Below are 23,213 nucleotides of genomic sequence, written 5' to 3' on the forward strand. Positions count from 1 at the left end.
TAATAATCTTATGTTTGACCATAGAGGCTTTATTTCTTAACTGATCTTCCTCAAATTTTGCACAAGGTAACCTTTTGTGGTATTAATCAAACCCGCAAAATATTATGCAAATTGGTTCAGATTTACATATAGCTTCCATATATATGCATCGCTCGATTTTCCCAAATTTGGCCATAATACTCTTATTTATTAACCAATATTACTCACATTTCAAATTTTGATTTACTAGCCTATCGTATTTATACTAACTTGTAGCTATTACATAAGAATATTGCTAGATTTTTACAAATTTGGATTTATTACCTACAATAATTGAGCGATTTTCTCTTTTTTAATAATGGGCTTAATATTAGTGGCATACTAACTCCGCAGGTGCAATATCAACTACAGCCAGTGTTGCTAGAAGTAGGGGAAATTCCCTATATTTCTAATATTTAGCGTCTTGTAGGACGTAGGGCCGCAATCTAGGGACATTTTCACTCAACACGATTTGTAATAATTTTTACATTTTGGTGGCTCTAGAGGAGGAAATTAGAAGCCGGCAAGGCTTGATCTGTAACAATGTGTGGTAACAACAGTTGCCACTCGTGCCAAAAAAATCTAACAAAATTTAAAGATTACCACAAATTACCACAAATCTACCAAACAAATATTTCTATAGAAATTATTGGTAAAACTTTATTCTTGTAGAAAATTTTGTCAACATTTTATATCTATAGAAAATTTTGCCAAAATTGTATTTCTATAGAAATTTTTTTCAAAATTTCTATAAAAAATTTTCTTAAAATTTTATTTCTATCGAATTTTTTCTCAAAATTTTATTTCTATAGAATTTAATATCAAAATTTTATTTCTATAAAAAAATTGTCTATAGAAACTTTTTCAAAAATAGTATTTCTATAGAGATTTAACAAAAAAATTACTATTTTTGGTAGAATTCTACCAACTGTGGCAACCGTGGTGGTAATACAAATTTATTTTCTAGGTTATATGTTATACGTGGCATTTTCATGTTTTAAGATAATAAATTACTTAGAACGATTTTTATTTTGTATTTTTTTTTTTTTAATTTAACGAAAAATATTGCAAGGAAAATTATTTGGGAATGTATGGGAAAGTAGGGAACTTTTTTTGTCCTTGTAGGGTAAACCGAACATTCTCCCTGGCAACACTGACTATGAGCTATAGTCAGATTGAGACAAAGCACCAATAAACATGTACCCCGTAATTTTCTTAAATATGCAACTGCGGTTTATCTCCCAGACCTATATCAATGTTACCCCACAAATGCTTATGATTACTAATTCAGTAAGGGTGGTTTAGGGTATGATATAGTCGGCCCCGCCCGACTTTCTACTTTACTTACTTGTTTTTTTAATAGGTTTAAAAAGAGTAAGAGTTTATAAAATGGTACAATTTTTTCAAATTTTGCCGCAAAAATGCTAAATCCATTCTAGAAAATTTTAATAATTTTTGAAAATATTCGAGGTCAACTGTTTTAGACAAGGGTTATAATGCATTAAAAATCATAAAAACTTATTAAAAAAAATTTATTCGGGAAAATGTCACAAAAATTTTTTAATTCACCTTATTTGAAACCATTTGAACTTCTTTCTTTACAACACAAACTATATTCTCTTAGACCAATTAATATTATTTCACGATCTTTCTTCTTTTCTTCCCTCCGAAAAAGTCAAGGAAAATTTAAAAAAAAAACTCTATGATCATGAACATAAGATAATAAAAACATTTTACACAAACAAAATAATTTTATTAATTCGAATTTCTCACAATATAGTTCATAACATTTTAAATTTTACTTAACCCTTTCACTACCGAAATAAACCTACTTTAATTTTTCTCCTATTTATACTTGTACTAACAGCATTTAGAGCAAAAATTCTAATTTTGAGGACCTACCTCAATTACTTCAAGAGCTATATGAGTTTGTTCTGAAAACATGATTTTTGAAATGGCCTTACGAAAATAAACGCTGTTTGGCCTATAATATCTTTCGAAGTGTGTGAAAAAAGTACCTGAAAAAATAATAGCTATAATTTTTGTATGAATATCCATTTACTAGAAACTTGCAGTAAGAAAATTGACTCAAAATTTCGTATTTTTCGTTCATTATTAAATAAGTTTATAAAAATGCATTTTAGTGCTCACCAATATGGAAAATATTTATAGCTTCTTTAGATTTAAGCTTCTACTTTAAAAAACATAGAGAAATAAATCAAAACTAAGTGGAAAAATTGAGTTTGGTAAGTGGACATCGGTAGTGAAAGGGTTAAATTATGTCCGCCCTGAATTTTGTATTTGAACACAATTTAACTCCAGTTTGTACAATACAAAATTTTCATAAAAAATTAAAAACATGTGTTAATGTTTAATAAATCTTCTTCACCTTAAGCAAATGTATTGTTTTATTTATATCAAGTCTTTATTTGTAAAAAATTTTGTTGATTTTTTTTTTAATAAAATCATTGGTGTTTTCTTATAACATTCAACTCAATCAAGATAGCCTTCGAGCAATAACTTTGGCATTAGTTTTCGAACTTCTTCAACAATTTCGGTTGTATAATAATATGGAGTACCCAATTCAGAGTTTTCCACCAATTCTATATTGTTGACATCCTTCAGTTCTTCTGCGGATTTACTGAAAAATCCTATAACCAATGGTAATATGACGCACAATAAATATATAGCTGCATACAAAAAAAAACAGAAATTTAAATGAGAAATCTCCAAAAATAACTCAAACTTACAATGATGCCTATATTTCAAAGCCGATATTTGAAATTGTGAGTATTTTAATGGTAATTTTCCATCATAGTTAATTTTTTTTAATATCCTCAAGAACTCAGAGAAATAATAATACATCAGCTCATTACGCTTCATTCTCAACTCAGAGCTGAGTAATAAATATTCAGAATAAGTCAAATCCACATTTGAAGGTCCATAACTACTTATTTGAAAGTCCACCATAATTACATCTTCCATTTGGCGATCATCATTGAATTTAAACATTAGGTTTTTCATATGAAAATCTCCATGATTCAAAACTAAGATATCACCGTGACCCTTATTTAATGAGTAGGCTTGGTATTCATCTATACAAGCTTGCACAATATCATCTTTCATATCCTTTATCTTTTCAGCATAGATACTAAATTCCTCATAGGATGATAACATATTTATGAAATGTTTTATGCCATGAGTCCACATATCGTTCATTACGGGCATACTGAAAAGTTTATAGCCATCTTGCAATCCAGTTACAATCTTATGATCATCACTCTGGCCCAACATATAGGATACGGCATGCAATTTGGCCAGTTTACTATAACACATTTTGATCTCATTCTCACTAAGATAATGACCACGAACTGCATCATATCCTGATACGCAGAGATCTTCGAGTATTATAACTTTTTGGGGCTCCAAAGCATGGTAGTATATTCTGCAAGGAAAAAACATTTAAATTTGAAATCGGCCAAGAAATTTATTGATCTGACCTTGAAGCATTATGGGAGCTTTGGAATGTATTCCTGATTGACTTACCTTGGTGATAGTTTGGTTGGCTCTCCACATTCAGCTAATATTTTTTCAATTTTTGGCAATACTTCCGAATACATTATTATTTCGGTTTCAAACAAAGAACTCTCCATTAAAAATTCCCTTTTCTTGCTAGTCTCTTCCACGGGCAAAGTTTTAATAATTAGAGATATTTGCAAAGCAGGAGAATGACACCCCAGTCTATATTCCACCTTACAGCGAAACATAATACTGGCATAATGATCCCCTTTCTTACTGGCGGGACTCATTTCAAATTGAATTATCTAAAATATATGAGTTCTTTATTTTTCAAATCATTTATGGTAATAAATTATAAAAAATCAGAAAATACCTCTACTTCTTCATTATTTTCATAATGCATCAAAACTTTTTTCAAAAATTCATTATCTATCCAAGCAGGAGCCACCAATTCATCATCGTTGAATGTACTCATTATGTTTTTAAGTGCGTTCAGAGGATTCACTACAAAATTAAAATAAAATAAATTCTATTTAATAAGAAAATATACTGCCACTTGGCAAACTAAATTTGAAATGAGAATGAGAAATGAGAAATGAGACAACAAAGATTAGATTCACATTTCTTGGTCATTATCGTTTTGATAACAATATTTCGAGATAGTGTAGGCTATAGCAGAAACTGCAACAACATTCTATAGATTGGCATAGGCGAACGCCCCCTATATCTTGATGATATGGTTTAGTTATTTGCTTTCGAAATTAAGCCCTACACCCTCAAAAAAATTGCTTTTGTAACATATACCCCAAACACATTTTGCTTCAAGCATATAGGTTAGGTGACAGCCCGATGTATCAGTCTCACTTGGACTATTCAGTCCATTGTGATACCACATTGGTGAACTTCTCTCTTATCACTGAGTGCTGCCCGATTCCATGTTAAGCTCAATGACAAGGGACCTCCTTTTTATAGCCGAGTCCGAACGGCGTTTCACATTGCAGTGAAACCACTTAGAGAAGTTTTGAAACCCTCAGAAATGTCACCAGCATTACATATATATTTTCAGCATTGGTCCAAACAAAATATTGTTTGTATTGTTCAAACATATTATGTTTCAACTTAGGCATACACTGGTAGAAAAATTTTAATGATTTTTTTTTGTGTATACATACAAAAAAAATTTCTGATTCTATCAGGAAATTAATTGATCCAATTAATTTTTAATTGAAATGTCTTCAATCACAGAAATGATAGTATCAATTAAAAAATTAATTGAAGGTCAATTAAAAAATTAATTGATTCAATTAAAAAATTGATTGATACTATTAATTTTCGTGATTGATTTTTGTTTTTTAAAACTCAATTAAAATTTTAATTGGAAAATTTTTCGTGAAATTTTTTTCTGTGTATATATATTTTTAAGGCGCCAATTGGTTACTACAATTCTTTTACTTGCAGCATACTCTCCAGGTCTTTCTTTCCAAAAATGTTATGTCCCAAACCTAAAATGTTCTAAGATATTAACATATATGTCCCAAACATGTTATGCTAGTTTATGAACATTATATGCTTGAACTTAAAAATATTGTGTTAAAATTTTTGAGTTCCAAACATATAATTTTTACACCCAAACATATGAATAACAGTCTTATTCGTCCGTGTATGAGTTTGATTTTCTTTTAATAAGTATAGGGTAGCTTATACGAAGTGTTACCAATTTAAATTAAAAATTCCATATTCAGCCCATTACTTATATGTGCACGAAAAATAAAATCGGGAAATTTCACTTCTGCTTTCAGGTACGCTATTTGCCCCTTCTATGCTCTCAAGAAGACAAATCGGCAAACCGGTGTATATGAAGGTCATATCAAAAATGAAATATGAATTAAAAAATCCGTAAAGATTTAAAATTTTAGGAAAATGGGATAAAAATGGAGTTTTTTTATACCCTGTGCCACACTGTGGAACAGGGTATATGTTTGCACTAACTCAGAGGTAGACGAGATAGACACATGGTGTCTTTGGCAATATTGCTCAGGATCGGTCCCCGAGTCGATATAGCCATGTCCGTCCGTCCGTCTGTCTGTGAGCACATTTTTGAAATCAATGTCCAGGTGGCCGTTTTAGTCCAATCGACTTCAAATTTGGCACAAGTATGTGTTTTGGCTCAGAATAGAACCCTATTGATTTTGGAAGAAATCGGTTCAGATTTAGATGTAGCTCCCATATATATATTTCGCCCGATATGGACTTATATGGCCCCAGAAGCCAGAGTTTTACCCTAATTTGCTTCAAATTTTGCACAAGAAGAACAATTAGTACAATAGTCAAGTGTGCCAAATTTTATTGAAATCGGTTCAGATTTAGATATAGCTCCCATATATATCTTTCGCCCCATATGGACTAATATGGTCCCAGAAGCCAGAGTTTTACCCCAATTTGGTTGAAATTTTGCACTAGGAGTACAATTAGTAGTGTAGTCATGTGTGCCAAATTTTATTGAAATCGGTTCAGATTTAGATATAGCTCCCATATATAGCTTTCGCCCGATTTACACTCATATGACCACAGAGGCCAATTTTTTGCTCCGATTTAATTGAAATTTTGCACAGGGAGTAGAATTAGCATTGTAGCTATGCGTGCCAAAATTTGGTTGAAATCGGTTCAGATTTAGATATAGCTCCCATATATAGCTTTCGCCCGATTTACACTCATATGACCACAGAGGCCAATTTTTTGCTCCGATTTAGTTGAAATTTTGCACAGTGAATAGAATTAGCATTGTAGCTATGCGTGCCAAAATTTGGTTGAAATCGGTTTAGATATAGCTCCCATATATAGCTTTCGCCCGATTTACACTCATATGACCACAGAGGCCAATTTTTTTGCTCCTATTTAATTGAAATTTTGCACAGGGAGTAGAATTAGCATTGTAGCTAGGCGTGCTAAGTTTGGTTGAAATCGGTTCAGATTTAGATATAGCTCCCATGTATATGTTTTTCTGATTTTGACAAAAATGGTCAAAATACCAACATTTTCCTTGTAAAATCGCCACAGCTTAGTCGAAAACTTGTAAAAATGACTCTAATTTTTCTAAACTTCTAATACATATATATCGAGCGATAAATCATAAATAAACTTTTGCGAAGTTTCCTTAAAATTGCTTCATATTTAAATGTTTTCCATATTTTTTTACTAACATTGTGTTCCACCCTAGCGCATTAGCCGACTTAAATTTTGAGTCTATAGAATTTGTAGAAGTCTATCAAATTCTGTCCAGATCGAGTGATATTTAAATGTATGTATTTGGGACAAACCTTTATATATAGCCCCCAACACATTTGACGGATGTGATATGGTACCGAAAATTTAGATCTACAAAGTGGTGCAGGGTATAATATAGTCGGCCTCGCCCGACTTTAGACTTTCCTTACATGTTTGGTATAGATTTCGAGCCAAAGATGCGTCTTGTTTGTAAAACAAACCATTATAAACAAATAATAATTTAAATTATATTACCATAATTTATTTTATAACTTTACCTAAACATTCTATGAAATAAAATCTAAATACTTAGGATACTAGAATAAAATATTTTGTTAAATCTAAAAATCGCCTCTATTAATCCAAATAACCTTCTGTTAATAGCACTGGTAAAAATTTTCGCACTTCTTCAATAAATGCAGGACTTCGATAGATCATAGCTAGCATATCTGGATTTTCCATCATTTTCTGAGTGTCAACATCTTTTAGTTCTTCCATAGATTTACCCAGGAAACCAACAACCATAGGTAAGAAGGTGGCCAACAAAAATATAGCTGTAATTAAAATAAAAATTATTTTTCATGCTTCCATCTCTTTATCGAATAGACTTACTAAAGTGACGATATTTCAAACTGGCCATTTGAAATTCAGAATACAATGGCAATTCTCCGTGATATTGGATTTTCTTTAGAATTCTTATAAATTCCGTAAAATAATATTGCATTAATTCATGGCGTCTCATACGCAACTCAGGACTAAGCATCATTATTTGCGAATAAACCAAATCAATATTCGATGGGGCATAGCAACTGATTTGATAATCTACCATAATGATATCTTCCATTTGCTCATCTCCATTGAATTTGAACATCATATTTTTCATATGAAAATCACCATGATTTAAAACAAAAATATCTCCTTTACCATTATTCAAGGAATAGGCTCTATATAGATTTTTACATAGGCCACTAAGTTTATCCTTCATGATTTTCACCTTTTCATAGTAGACATCGAATTCATCATAGCAAGAAAGCATATCAATGAAATTATTAATACCATTATGCATCATTTCATCGATCATGGGAGTACTTGTACTAAAAATACCATCTTGGTATTTGGAACTTGGTGACAAGTTCATGATCTTCACTATGACCCAGCATATAGGAGACAGCATGCAATTTGGCTAATTTACTATAGATCGCCTTGATTTCATCTTCATTAAGGAAACGAGAGCGTATTACATCGAATCCGGATTCGCACAGGTCTTCGAAAATGATAACTTTGTATGGATCCAGTGAATGATAGATAAGTCTAAAAGAGGATAAATAAAATGATACTTTAACCATACAGAATGGGAGTATTACACAAACATTTATTTTTCCTATCTAAAATAGAAAATTTCATTAAAATTGAGTCAGAGATAGTGATAGGTTTTATTGCATCTTAACCACAGTTGGCAGAACTCTATTACAAATTTGAGATTTTTTACTGTTTGGTAGAATTCTTGAGATTTTGGTAGATTTTACAAAATATTCCTCTCCGACTAAGAGGTACTTCATAAATTTTCTATAGCAATAAAATTTTGATAAAATTTCCTATAGAAATAAAATTTTGACAACATTTTCTATAGTAATAAAATTTTGACAAAATTTTGTATAGAAATAAAATTTTGACAAAATTTTCTATAGAAATAAAATTTTGACAAAATTTTCTACAGAAATAAAATTTTTACAAAATTTTCTATAGAAATAAAATTTTGACAACATTTTCTATAGAATTTAAATTTTGACAACATTTTCTATAGAAATAAAATTTTGACAAAATTTTCTATAGAAATAAAATTTTGACAAAATTTTCTATAGAAATAAAATTTTGACAACATTTTCTATAGAAATCAAATTTTGATAAAATTTTCTATAGAATTAAAATTTTAACAACATTTTCTATAGAAATAAAATTTTGACAACACTTTCCATAGAAATAAAATTTTGACAACATTTTCTATAGAAATAAAATTTTGACAACACTTTCCATAGAAATAAAATTTTGAAAATTTTCTATAAAAATAAAATTTTGACAACATTTTCTGCAGAAATAAAATTTTTACAAAATTTTCTATAGAAATAAAATTTTGACAACATTTTCTATAGAATTAAAATTTTGACAACATTTTCTATAGAAATAAAATTTTGACAAAATTTTCTATAGAATTAAAATTTTAACAACATTTTCTATAGAAATAAAATTTTGACAACGTTTTCTATAGAAATAAAATTTTGACAACATTTTCTATAGAAATACAATTTTGACAAAATTTTGACAAAATTTTCTATAGAAATACAATTTTTACAAAATTTTCTACAGAAATAAAATTTTTACAAAATTTTCTATAGAAATAAAATTTTGACAACATTTTCTATAGAATTAAAATTTTGACAACATTTTCTATAGAATTAAAATTTTGACAAAATTTTCTATAGAAATAAAATTTTGACAAAATTTTCTATAGAATTAAAATTTCGACATTTTCTATAGAAATAAAATTTTGACAAAATTTTCTATAGAAATAAAATTTTTACAACATTTTCTATAGGAATAAAATTTTGACAAAATTTTCTATAGAAATAAAATTTTGACAAAATTTTCTATGGAAATAAAATTTTCGTTTTGTTATTGTTGTTTTTTTTTTTCTTTAATCATTGTTGTTGTTTTTGATTTCAGCTTAAAACCATGCATTGACTAAACTACATGTTTGAACGAATTTATTTCGGCATAAGCCGGCTATCGTGTAAACCTTTTTTCGGAAGGTTCAAGTGTGGTTCACCTTTGGGTTTAGTGAACTGCCTGAATTTATTTTAATAATTGGTTGATAGTTTTGCTGCAAGTAGAGCATGCTGATGAGGAATGTGGTAATTCCGAAACGTGCGTCCATCCAACCATCATGCAGTCTATAGGGCTTTGCCCAAATAAATTTGACAAACATTCTTTTCCTCTGTTGGTTAAGCTACACTTGTAGTTTAGTCAATGCATGGTTTTAAGCTGAAATCAAAAACAACAACAATGAAATAAAATTTTGCAATATTTTCTATAGAAATACAATTTTTACAACTTTTCTATAGAAATAAAATTTTGACAACATTTTCACTAGAATTAAAATTTTGACAACATTTTCTATAGAAATAAAATTTTGGCAAAATTTTCTATTGAAATAAAAAATTTTGACACAATTTTTTATTGAAATAAAATGTTAAAATTTTTTTTCTATAGAAATAAACTGTTGAAAAAATTTTCTATAGAAATAAAATTTTGTCAAAATTTTTTATAGAAATAAAATTTTCTATCCTTCTTTGGCTGCAGTTTCACGTTTTCAACAGAATTAGCGATAAAACAATAAAATCGAGACCGAGTTTCCCTTTTCTCTCAGGCACAATTAATACAACCACCAATCTCACCATCACCATTAACTGCCTGCTAATGCTTACTTACTTTGCTGATAATCTGGTAGCTTCACCACAATTTTTTAGAATTTCCTCTATTTTTGGCAAAGTTTCGGCATACATATTTATTTCGGTTTCAAAGAGTCGTGATTCCGTTAAAAGTTCTCTTTTTTGACCATCCTCAAGAGGTAAAGTTTTAATGATTAAAGATCTTTTCAAGGGTTTTATCTCCATCGAGCAACGATAGTTGACTTTACAACGAAACATAATACTGGCATAATGATCACCCTTCATGCTGGCAGGACTCATCTCAAAGTCATAGACCTATGATTAGTGAATAATTAGTTTTGTATCTTGTTTGGAACCGTGATCTATATTTGTCTACCTCAACATTTCCTTTATTTTCGTATTGGGTTAAAACTTTCTCCAAAAAATCTTGATTAATCCATGATGGTGCTATCAATTCATCGGCGTTGTATATACTCATTTTTTTTTTTTAATTTTCCCGGATTTTTCTTCAGAAATATAACTTTACACTTTCAACGTTGGGTTCGGTTTAGACAATTCAATACAAATCAATTCCATTTTATTCTCAAATTCAGAAAAAAGATAATTGCAAAAAAATTTGTTTCGTCTATAGCATGACCACTTGTTACGATAACGAATTTGATTGGGACTCATAACTTTCCGATTCGTCGATAAGATTTCAGCTAAAACTGTTTTTACATAAATTCAAGCACGATATTTAGACCTCTAAATGATTGGTTGAAATAAAGGTAACATGTGCTATGATATAGCCAATAGAAAGATAAAATGTTCTACACTGAAAAATCTTTCATTTAAAGCCGTTGCTGTTCCAAAAAGGGCAATAGCTCATCGATGCACAAAAAAGTAGAACTGTAATGAGTCAAGGAGTTGTTTCGCTTGCATGAAAGTGACCAGTTACTAAATTTGGTTTTCTTAAAACCTTGTTAATTTTTTCAAAGTTTAATTTCTATAGAAAATTATGTCAAATTTTAATTTCTATAGAAAATTATATCAAAATTTTATTTTATAAAAAATTGTGTTAAAATTGTATTTCTCAAAATTGTGTTTCTATAGAAAATTTTGTCAAAATGGTATTTCTTTGTCAAAATTGTATTTTTATGTAAAATTTTGTCAAAATTTTAGTTCTGTAGACAATTTGGTCAAAATGTTATTTCTATAGAAAATTTGTCAAAATTTTAATTCTATAGAAAATTTTGTCAATATTTTATTTCTATAGAAAATTTTGTTAAAATTTAATTTCTATAGAAAATTTTGTCAAAATTTTATTTCTATAGAAAATTTGGTCAAAATTGTATTTCTATAGAAAATTTTCTGTATTGTTCTGTAGACAATTTGGTCAAAATTTTATTTCTATAGAAAATGTTGCCAAAATTTTATTTTTATAGAAAATTTTGCCAAAATTTTATTTCTATAGATAATATTGCCAAAATTTTATTTCTATAGAAAATTTGGCCAAAATTTTATTTTTATAGAAAATTTTGCCAAAATTTTATTTCTATAGATAATATTGTCAACATTTTATTTCTATAGAAACATTTTGTTTTTATAGAAAATTTAGGCAAAATTTTATTTCTATAGATTTTCTTTCAAAATTTTTTTTCTATAGAAAGTTTTGTCAAATTTTTTTTCTATAGAAAATTATGTAAAATTTTTATTTCTGTAGAAAATTTTGTCTAAATTTTATTTCTATAGAAAATTATGTTATGTCAAAATTTTATTTCTATAGAATTTTTTGTTTTGATTTCTATAGACAATTTGTCAAGAACATCTAACTTGGAGAGGAATAATTTGCAAACTCTACTAAAGCATCAACAATTCTACCAATCTACCAAATAGTAAAAAATGTGCCATTTGTGGTAGAATTCTACCAACTGTGTCAATCGTGATCTCAGTCCGTTGAACTTTTGCGTCTGGGGCATTTTGGAAAGTTAGATTGGCACTAAATAACCAAAGTTTGGAACATTTCATTTGTTTTGTTCTTCCAACAGGTTCCGGAAGTCAGATCTGAGGATCGATATATAGGGGGCTTTACCTAAAAAAAGATGGTCCGATATCGTCCGTTTGATGTACCATTGTGGCTAAATCAATAACAACTACTTGCGCTAAGTTTCAATGCAATAGCTTTGTTTCGTTGGGAAGTCAGTGTAATTTCAACAGACCGACGGACATGGCTACATCGACTCAGAATTTCATCACGACCCAGAATATATATACTTTAAGACGTCTGAGACCAATATTTCGTTGTGTTACAAACACAATGCCAAAGTTACTATAACTATCCTCGCACTTGTCATTTCCCAGGAAAATCCTTTAGTGAAGGTCAAAATCTTTGGAGTCGAGTAAAATTGTTTTTGAGCATAATTTAATTGGCTTAAGAATTTTTTTGTCATTTTTTTTCAGTGTAACAATATTGTCTTAGGACTGCCTTTCGACTATTTTGTTTAGGTCCCATTTCATTGATAACATATGAACTAACCTGACGTAACCATTATACAGCAAAATTTCGGTAAAGATTGATAATATGGTCATTAAACCCAGAAAAAAACTTTGAAGATGAAGTATGGCAGTCGCGATTTTAAAATATCACTCATGTTTAGGAATTCACGATGACAGGGCAATTTTTGATTATGTTATGTCGCGTGTTAGAATCTATTATTTAAATTACTCAGTTTCATACCCTACATCATAAGGTGTAGGCATTGTCCGTCCATCCGTCTGTTGAAATCACATAAACTTTTGAACTATTAGAGATATCGACTTGAAACATGATCCACTAATTTTTATACCCTCCATCATAGGATGGGGGTATATTAACTTTGTCATTCCGTTTGTAACACATCGAAATATTGCTCTAAGATCCCATAAAGTATATATATTGTAGGTCGTGGTGAAATTCTGAGTCGATCTAAGCATGTCCGTCCGTCCGTCCGTGTGTTGAAATCACGCTAACTTCCTAACGAAACAAGCTGGGCCATATCGGTCCACTTTTACGTATAGCCCCCATATAAAGGGACCCTCATATTTGGCTTGTGGAGCCTCTAACAGAAGCATATTTCATCCGATCCGGCTGAAATTTGGTACATAGTGTTGATATATGGTCTCTAACAACCATGCAAAAATTGGTCCACATCGGTCCATAATTATATATAGCCCCCATATAAACCGATCCCCAGATTTGGCTTGCGGAGCCTAAAAGAGAAGCAAATTTCATCCGATCCGGCTGAAATTTGGTACATGGTGTTGGTATATGGTCTCTAACAACCATGCAAAAATTGGTTCACATCGGTCCATTATTATATATAGCCCCCATATAAACCGATCCCCAGATTTGGCTTGTGGAGCCTCTAAGAGAACCATATTTCATCCGATCCGGCTGAAATTTGGTACATGGTGTTGGTATATGGTCTCTAACAATCATGCAAAAATTGGTCCACATCGGTCCACAATTATATATAGCCCCCCATATAAACCGATCCCCAGATTTGGCTTGCGAAGTCTCCAAGAGAAGCAAATTTCATCCAATCCGGTTGTAATTTGGAACATGGTGTTAGTATATGATCTTTAACAACCGTGTCAGAATTGGTCCATAACGGTCCATAATTATATATAGGCCCCATATAAAACGTTCTCCAGATTTGACCTCCGGAGCCTCTTGGAGGAGCAAAATTCATCCGATCCGGTTCAAATTAGGAACGTAGTGTTAGTCTATGGTCGCTAAGGACCATACCAAAATTGGTCCAATCACACAAAAATTGGTCCATATCGGTTTATAATCTTGGTTGCCACTAGAGCCAAAAATAATCTACCAACATTTTATTTCTATAGAAAATTTTGTCAAAATTCTATTTCTAGACAAAATTTTGTTAAAATTTTATTCCGTTCATAATAAAATGTTCATCATTGCTAAAATTTTATTTCTATAGAAAATTTTGTTCAAATTTTATTCGGTTCATAATCAGGTTGCCACTCGAGCCAAAAAATAATCTACCAAGATTTTATTTCTATAGAAAATTTTGTCAAAAGTAGTAGTAGAAATAATTCTATAGAAAATTTTGATAAAATTTTATTGCTGTAGAAATTCTTGTCAAAATTTTCTTTCTATAGAAAATTTTGTGAAAATTTTTATTTCTATAGAAAATTTTGTGAAAATTTTATTTCTATAGAAAATTTTGATATAATTTTATTTCTGTAGAAAATTTTGTCAAAATTGTATATCTACTTTGTCAAACTGAATTATAACGTATTGGATCGATCTTTTTTGATTTAATATATACCACGTATGGACTTACATACAATTTAGAAGATGGTGTTAGGAGGTGTTAAGATACCTTGCCATCGGCAAGCGTTACCGCAACTTAAGTAATTCGATTGTGGAATGCAGTGTTTAGAAGAAGTTTCTACGCAATCCATGATGGAGGGTACATAAGATTCGGCCTGGCCGAACTTACGGCCGTATATACTTGTTTATTGCTGTATTTATATTATTTATTGAGTGGAAAATTATTTATCATCCGATTTGACCTAAGTATTCAACAACTATATAAAAATTGGTTCACTTTGGTTCATAATTAAAATAAATATCGATTACCATAACCGATTTCTTAACGTTCCTACAACCAAATAAAGGTCCGTCTTGGTCCATAAATAAATATGCCAATATTCCGATGATTTTTTGAGCCTCCCCGAGGGTTTTTCATACGATCAGATTGAAATTGTGTACACTACATCCAGTATTCTAATTTTTTTAACACAATATTCCAATAATAAGTCCAACAAGTAATGCTGTTCACATAAAATTTCATGCAAACAAAAAATTACCCAAGTTCAACAAAATTTGACTCAAAACCGTTATGGCTACTATTTGCAGTTCTATAGGGTGGCTGGTATGTATTGCAACCAACTTCAGGTTGCTATCATTTCTAATTCGATCGTCTAACAGCTGTCAGATGTTTTTCCAGTGACAATCAAAAGTATTTTGAGTTATTGCATACAGAAAACAAGTAAGGAAAGTCTAAAGACGGGCGGGGCCGACTATATTATACCCTGCACCACTTTGTAGATCTAAATTTTCGATACCATATCACATCCGTCAAATGTGTTGGGGGCTATATACAAAGGTTTGTCCCAAATACATACATTTAAATATCACTCGATCTGGACAGAATTTGATAGACCTCTAAAAAATCTATAGACTCAAAATTTAAGTCGGCTAATGCACTAGGGTGGAACACAATGTTAGTAAAAAATATGGGAAACATTTAAATCTGAAGCAATTTTAAGGAATCTTCGCAAAAGTTTATTTAGTATTTATCGCTCGATATATATCTATTAGAAGTTTAGGAAAATTAGAGTCATTTTTACAACTTTTCGACTAAGCAGTGACGATTTTACAAGGAAAATGTTGGTATTTTGACAATTTTTGTCGAAATCAGAAAAACATATATATGGGAACTATATCTAAATCTGAACCGATTTCAACCAAAGTTGGTACGCATAGCTACAATGCTAATTCTACTCCCTGTGCAAAATTTCAACTAAATCGGAGATAAAAATTGGCCTCTGTGGTCATATGAGTGTAAACCGGGCGAAAGCTATATATGGGAGATATATCTAAATCTGAACCGATTTCAACCAAATTCGGCACACATAGCTACAATGTTAATTATACTCCATCTGCAAAATTTCAACTAAATCGGAGCAAAAAGTTGGCATCTGTGGTCATATGAGTGTAAATCGGGCGAAAGCTATATATGGGAGCTATATCTAAATCTGAACCGATTTCAACCAAATTTGGCACGCATAGCAACAATGCTAATTCTACTCCCTGTGCAAAATTTCAACTAAATCGGAGTTAAAAATTGACCTCTGTGGTCATATGAGTGTAAATCGGGCGAAAGCTATATATGGGAGATATATCTAAATCTGAACCGATTTCAACCAAATTTGGCACGCATAGCTACAATGCTAATTCTACTCCCTGTGCAAAATTTCAACCAAATTGGGCTAAAACTCTGGTTTCTGGGACCGTATTACTCCATATCGGGCGAAAGATATATATGGGAGCTATATCTAAATCTGAACCGATTTCAATAAAATTTGGCACACTTGACTATAGTACTAATTGTTCTTCTCGTGCAAAATTTTAAGCAAATTAGGGTAAAACTCTGGTTTCTGGGGCCATTTAAGTCCATATCGGGCGAAATATATATATGGGAGCTATATCTAAATCTAAACCGATTTCTTCCAAAATCAAAAGGGATCTATTCTGAGCCAAAACACATACTTGTGCCAAATTTGAAGTCAATTGGACTAAAACTGCGACCTAGACTTTGATTACAAAAATGTGTTCACGGACAGACGGACATGGCTATATCGACTCAGGAGCCCGCCCTGAGCATTTTTGCCAAACACACCATGTGTCTATCTCGTCTCCTTCTGGGTGTTGCAAACATATGCACTAACTTATAATACCCTGTTCCACAGTGTGGAGCAGGGTATAAAAAGTTATTCGTGAAACACGTAGAGAAGGAATTTGATCACCTCCCAGAGCAAAATATTATTTTTGCATATGGAATATGGAACATTTTAGCCCCAAAAATGTTGTCTTCTCGCTAGACATAAAATGGTTGTCGAAATCAAATACATAATGTCCGAGTAAATAACATGGTTGCGACAAAAATGTTACATGTTCACTGTCCAAAAATCAGAGGATCATCGTCCAAAAAAGGATCTAGGAGGCGATCCTTTTTTGGGTGTAGTGAAATTGCTTCATATATGGCTGGAAAACTTGACTAGTGCCCTCCAGCATTTAAATTTCAGAATATCGGATAAAAATTGCGATATTTAGAAGCCCACGATTTCAAATGGGGAGATTATTGAAATGCTACAGCTTTCAAGGTATAAAAATATGAAAAAATAGTGCTTTAAACTTCATTCACATTACACTTCCAAAATCCACTTTAACTAGATTTCAACTGTCATTTGCCTTATAAAAAGGGGATTTCAAATCCTCTTTTAGTAGATTTCAAGCCTAATGTGAATTAGGTATTACTTTGATGCATTTAATATCCTGAATACGACCGGTTTGAACTTTTTCACATACCCAAGTTTTGGTTTTAAAATATTTATTTTTTCTTTATATTTAGTACACTCATCTTTAAATTTTGTAAATTCCCTCTTATGTTTTAAGATTATGCTTGAAATCTACTAAAAGTGGATTTGAAATCCCTTTTTATACCCACCACCATAGGTGATAGGGGTATAACCATGTCCGTCTGTCTGTTGTAATCTCGCTAAATAATGAAGATATCGTCCTGCAATTTGGCATAGATTCGTTTTTTTGTTTGCAGGCTGGTCAAGTTCAAAGATGGGCTATATCGGTCCAGGTTTTGATACAGCCCTCATATAAACCGACCCCCCGATTTGGTGTCATTGGCTTCTAGAAACCGTATTTTCTATCTGATTTGCGTGAAATTAGATATCTAGAGGAATTTGAAGACCACAAATAGGTGTGCCGAAAATGGCGCCTATCGTCCCATATTTTAGTATAGCCCCCATATAGACTGATCTCCCGATTTTATTTCTTGGGCTTCTAGACACTGAATTTTCTATCCAATTTGCCTTAGATTGGAATTCTAGAGGTATTTTAGGCCCACAAATAGATGTGGCGAAAATGGTGTCTATCGGTCCATATTTAGGTATATCCCCCATATAGACCGATCTCCCGATTTGATTTCTTGAGCTTCTAGAAACCGTATTTTCAGTCCGATTTGCCAGAAATCTAGAAGTATTTTAGGACCAGAAATAGTTGTGGCGAAAATTGGGCGTATCGGTCCATATTCTGGTATAGCCCCCATATAGACCGATTTCCCGATTTTACTTCTTGGGCTGTTAGAAACCGTGTTTTCAATCCGATTTGCCTGAAATTACATATCTAGAGGAATTTGAAGACCACAAATAGTTGTGGCGAAAATTGGGCGTATCGTTCCATGTTTTAATATAACCCCCATATAGACTGATCTCCCGATTTTATTTCTTGGGCTTCTAGACACTGTATTTTCTATCCAATTTGCCTTAGATTGGAATTCTAGAGGTATTTTAGGCCCACAAATAGATGTGCAGAAAATGGTGTCTATCGGTCCATATTTTGGTATAGCCCCCATATAGACCGATCTCCCGACTTTACTTCTTGGGCTTTTAGAAACAGTGTTTTCAATCCGATTTGCCTGAAATTTGAAATCTAAAGGTTTTTAGGTGTTCCGAATATATTATGTATCGGTAGATATACCCCTTATAAACCCGCCCTCCGATTTACTGGTTGAACTGGACTGCTTAGAGGAATATCTGTCATCAAACTCCCCTGAATGCTATATATAGTATCAACACGCTACAAAGAAGAGTTTTCAAAGGAAACTATTATATTTGATTCGAGGTGGTGAGTATTTAAGATTCGACCCGGCCGAACATACTGTTGTATATACTTGTTTTATAAGCATTAGCGTAGCTGGACAATTTTCCTAGGGGGGCTATAGCCCCCCCTAGCTGAAACTTTATAGACTGAACTTATAGGTTCAACTAATGTTTTATTTCATAAAATTGAATAAAAAAATAGATATCAAAATAACTCGACAATCAATTTATAATAAAGCAACTAAAAGTACCCTACGGGAAATTGGTGCAAATTGACACTGACGGGCCTATCACAGAACTGGTACCTTTGCTCCAGTTAGTTGCAATTTTCACATTTAGTGAAATAAAATTATCAGAATAACCTTTTGTTCGACATATTTCAAAAGTTTTTTTTTCATTTCGGGTTCGATTAGGAGCCCAAATTGAAAGAGATTTCTAAGAGTTTGTCCGAGACTTGTTCCTGAGGACCTATTTATGGGTTGCTCCTGCTAAAGTGTCCAAGGACTTGTCCTTTGGGATGAGTCCAAGACGCGTCCTAAAATGTAAGTTTACTCCGTCAATGACAAGCACATGTTAAAGTGGACGGTCCCTTCCATACGTTTTGATCAGAACTGGAACTGGTCCATACACACCAGGGACTGGTCCTGTACCAGTTCTGTGGTTGATCCACTTCCCGTAGGGTAGTTCCACATTTTTCCCAGCAAAAAATTGGGAGTTGTTCTAAAGGCACAACTTTAAAAGCACTTCCAAGAATGTCTTCACAAAGAAGTTAACTATTTTAACTACACAGGAAGTTTTTTACTTCATTTTTTTCATATATTAATGCGTAATTTTTTGTTTTCTTTTTTCAAATAGTTTAAAAAAAAGAGTAAGAATAAATAAAATGGTACAAATTATTCAAATGTTGCCACAAAAATGCTAAATCCATTATAGAAAAATCGATAATATTTCGATAATATTCGAGGGAAAACGTTTGAAACAAGCTTTAGAATGCATTAAAAAAAGTATAACAATTATTTATTTGGGAAAATATCACAAAATTTTTAATTCACATTCAAAACACTGAATTCGGATCACACCTTAAGAAGTGATGCAAATTCATTGCAACGGCTGTTGAAACGATGGACATTCGTTCTATTACAAGTTCATATTACATTCATCGCTTCTCCGCCCATTTTGTACCACTTCCAGACCCAAAAAGAACATTTTCACTTCTTTTTTGGCGACGCTTTTTTGCAGCATTACTAAGATATTAATTTATGAAAAAATAGTTTTAATATCAATTACTATTTTTTATTCAACTAAATCCTAAGTTCAACCACAGCTTTATTTCATAAATATCAGACTTCTACCACAACCCAAGTAATTCGATTGTGCATGAAAGTCTTTAGTGGAACTTTGTGCGTAGTACGAGTATATACTAGAGGTGTGCACGTGAGTAATAGTTTACTCACGCTCACGCACACTCACGACAGAAAAATCATACTCACGCACACTCACGCACGATATTTTTTGGTAGGACTCACGCTCACGCACACTCACGAAAAGAAAATTTGTATTCACGCACACTCACGCACGAAAACGTCGTGACTCACAAAAAATACCGTGACTCACGAAAAATATCGTGACTCACGAAAAATATCGTGACTCACGAATAATTTTGTAATTAATTTACCTTACCGAAGTGTCTGAAAACATGAGCATTATTAAAATCGAGAGTGTTATTAAACTCTTAACATCTCAGATGTCACTAGAATTGTAATTGAATTTAACTCTTAAGCGTTTTATGTTGGTGAGCAGGAATATTGTCGTGAGTGCAATTCGTTACTCACGCACACTCACGAAGATATTATTTTCGTGACTCACGCTCACGCACGACATTTTGGTTTGTTAATCACGCTCACGCACACTCACGCTGTTGTCATGAGCGTGACTCACGCACGAATCACGAAAATTTTCGTGAGTCACGACAATTTCGTGTCACGTGCACACCTCTAGTATATACTTGTTTAATTTTTATAGAAATGTAACATCGTAAATAGGTTTTCAAATTCTGGGGGGGGCTAAAATTTTTCTGGGGGGGTCTAAGCCCCCTCCCCAGAGGCCTTCCTACGCTTATGTTTATAAGACAGTTGAAATCTAGTTAATGTAGATTTTGAAAGTGTAATGTGAATTAGGCATAAAGTTGACTTTACATCAACTGAGATTTGGATCTTAGGGCTTCAAAAATACCTTCGATTTATTTTGATTTATAATCCGGAAAACATCATTTATGTTATAATTAGAACTTTTTCAGAAAATTGAAGAAATATCCCAATTTTAATTTTATAAAACCAAGATTTGAATTTGATTCATTATTTTGGTATATGTGTCCATTACCGTATCTTACCTTTAATAAATTTTCTCTCCACAACAGTCTAAGCCTTAAGTAAATAAAACAAATAAAAAATAAATATTTTTAAATATAAATATTTTATTTATTTATATCATTTAAGCAGCATGATATCAGGAAACAAAAATATAGTTTCAAAGAAAAGAAAAACAACATTTGAGGTTTTTGGGTGGGATATTAGCTAATCTAGATATCCTTCCCTTAGTAGAACAGGTAAGAATTTTCTTAATTCTGCAACAAATTCGGGAGCACGATAAAGCATTGCCATCGTTTCAGGATTTTCTAGCATTTTATCCACATTACTGTTTTTCAATTCTTCCATGGTTTTACCACTAAGGACCGTGATCATCGGTAGAAAAGCGGCCAACAGAAAAATAACTAAAACATAGAAAATTGGAAAATTTTCAAACGTACACTTTTTTTAAAACCAGCTACATACCAAAATGACGATATTTCAAAGCGGATATTTGAAATTGTGAATACAGTGGCATTTCACCAGCATATTTGATTTTCTTCAAAATTCGTGTAAATTCCGAAAAATAGTATTGGTTAAATTCATGACGTCTCATGCGTAACTCGGAACTAAGCATCATTATATGTGAATAGGTCAAGTCTATATTCGATGGGGCATAACAACTGATCTGATAGTCGACCATCATTATATCTTCCATTTTTCCTCTTTTATTAAATTTGAACATCATATTTCTCATATGAAAATCACCATGATTCAAAACGAAAATACCGCCAGAGTCATTATTTTGTGCGGAGCTTCTGAATAAATCCTTACATTTGCGATCTAATGTATCCTTTAGGATTTTGATTTTTTCAAAATACACATCAAATTCCTCATGACACGAGAGCATATCAATAAAATTCGTCATACTAGATTTCAACATTGTCTCCAACATGGGTGAACTTAAACTGAACATGCCATCCTGATATTTGGTAACCACTTTATGATCTTCGCTTTTGCCCAGCATATAGGATACGGCATGTAACTTGGCTAATTTGCTAAGGATAGCTTTTATTTCATCCTCATTTAGGAAACGTTCACGTACAGTATCATAACCAGATTCACAGAGATCTTCGAAAATGATAACCTTATGCGGGTCTAGAGATGAGTAGATTAGTCTGGAATTTAAAGGAAAAATTCAATATGATGATTATTATTTAGTCAAGCAATAACAACAAAGTCCACAATTTGTAAAATCTGAAAATTCCAATTTTTCAAAATTTGACCTTGAAAAAATAAAAGTCAAATTTACAAGTCAAAAAGGGGGAACTTCATTTCAAATTTTAATGCATCGTATATAGTGTAATAAAAAAAAATTGTTTCAGTGTATTCACAGTGTTACTCACTCGGCACATAGTTTTGTTGGTTCACCAAAACCCTTCAAAATCTTTTCGATTTTTGGTAAAGTTTCCGAATACATATCGATTTCTGTCTCAAATAGACGTGATTGCATAAGAAACTCCCGTTTCATGCTATCTTCCATTGGGAGAGTTTTTATTATGACCGATTTTGAATAGGATCTGGTCTCATTTGAAAAACGATAGCAGATTTTGCAACGAAACATAATACTGGCATAATGATCTCCCTTCATACTGGCAGGGCTTATATCATATTTAAGAATCTGAAAATACAAATTTGTTTTTAATTAAAATGTATAATTTATCACTCATTCATTGATTTTTTCATACTTCAACAGCACCCTTATTTTCATATTCTGTTAAAACTTTGGTCAAAAATTCCTGATTAATCCATGTTGGTGCTGACAACTCATCGGCGTTGTATATGCTCATATTTACTGGCTGTGGAGGGAATTCCGGAATTCCTTAGCAAATATCACGCTACACTTTAAATGATAGCTTTTTAACTAAAATTTTTTGTTAAACATTTCACCATTATATGTATAAATTTCATACATGCCTCTTATCGATTGATTATAAGCATTTGTTATGTTTTCTACATACATATCCGATAAGGTGCTACACTATAAAAACCATTTTCTGTTTAAAGAAAGTCCAATGATGAAGTACAAAAAGGGACCACTCTCTTTTTCGACAATTTTATATCCACATATTGTAATCCTCTAAATCGACTTTTTGTGGCGATCAAAATCGAA

The 23,213-nt window shown here is 31.7% G+C and overlaps 2 protein-coding genes and 1 pseudogene across 2 annotated transcripts; all 3 read right to left on the bottom strand.

The window, feature by feature from the left end:
• Positions 1–2,382: 2,382 nt before the first annotated feature.
• LOC142220261 (uncharacterized) lies at positions 2,383–4,107 on the bottom strand. Its single transcript, XM_075289288.1, has 4 exons — positions 3,911–4,107; positions 3,565–3,842; positions 2,769–3,463; positions 2,383–2,708 (listed from the first exon to the last, which is right to left on the bottom strand). The coding sequence occupies exons 1-4, from the start codon at positions 4,010–4,012 to the stop codon at positions 2,512–2,514; spliced, it is 1,272 nt and encodes a 423-aa protein (XP_075145403.1). The 5' UTR covers positions 4,013–4,107; the 3' UTR covers positions 2,383–2,511.
• Positions 4,108–7,038: 2,931 nt separating this feature from the next.
• On the bottom strand, positions 7,039–10,877 carry LOC142237546 (uncharacterized; annotated as a pseudogene).
• A 10,271-nt stretch (positions 10,878–21,148) lies between these two features.
• LOC142220262 (uncharacterized) lies at positions 21,149–22,956 on the bottom strand. Its single transcript, XM_075289290.1, has 4 exons — positions 22,789–22,956; positions 22,447–22,721; positions 21,527–22,218; positions 21,149–21,465 (listed from the first exon to the last, which is right to left on the bottom strand). The coding sequence occupies exons 1-4, from the start codon at positions 22,888–22,890 to the stop codon at positions 21,269–21,271; spliced, it is 1,266 nt and encodes a 421-aa protein (XP_075145405.1). The 5' UTR covers positions 22,891–22,956; the 3' UTR covers positions 21,149–21,268.
• Positions 22,957–23,213: the final 257 nt, after the last annotated feature.

The sequence above is a fragment of the Haematobia irritans genome, chromosome 1 (genome assembly GCF_050003625.1).
Source record: "Haematobia irritans isolate KBUSLIRL chromosome 1, ASM5000362v1, whole genome shotgun sequence".
Taxonomy (NCBI): domain Eukaryota; kingdom Metazoa; phylum Arthropoda; class Insecta; order Diptera; family Muscidae; genus Haematobia; species Haematobia irritans.

Bases quoted from the DNA above. Each gene is read 5' to 3' on its own strand.
- LOC142220261 (XM_075289288.1), bottom strand. From the start codon at position 4,012: ATGAGTACATTCAACGATGATGAATTGGTGGCTCCTGCTTGGATAGAT. The intron at 3,464-3,564 runs GTAAGTCAATCA...TTTTCCTTGCAG, and splicing joins CCAACCAAACTATCACCAAG to AATATACTACCATGCTTTGG. The intron at 2,709-2,768 runs GTAAGTTTGAGT...TTTTGTATGCAG, and splicing joins TTTGAAATATAGGCATCATT to CTATATATTTATTGTGCGTC.
- LOC142220262 (XM_075289290.1), bottom strand. From the start codon at position 22,890: ATGAGCATATACAACGCCGATGAGTTGTCAGCACCAACATGGATTAAT. The intron at 22,722-22,788 runs GTATGAAAAAAT...TTGTATTTTCAG, and splicing joins AAAATAAGGGTGCTGTTGAA to ATTCTTAAATATGATATAAG. The intron at 21,466-21,526 runs GTATGTAGCTGG...TCTATGTTTTAG, and splicing joins TTTGAAATATCGTCATTTTG to TTATTTTTCTGTTGGCCGCT.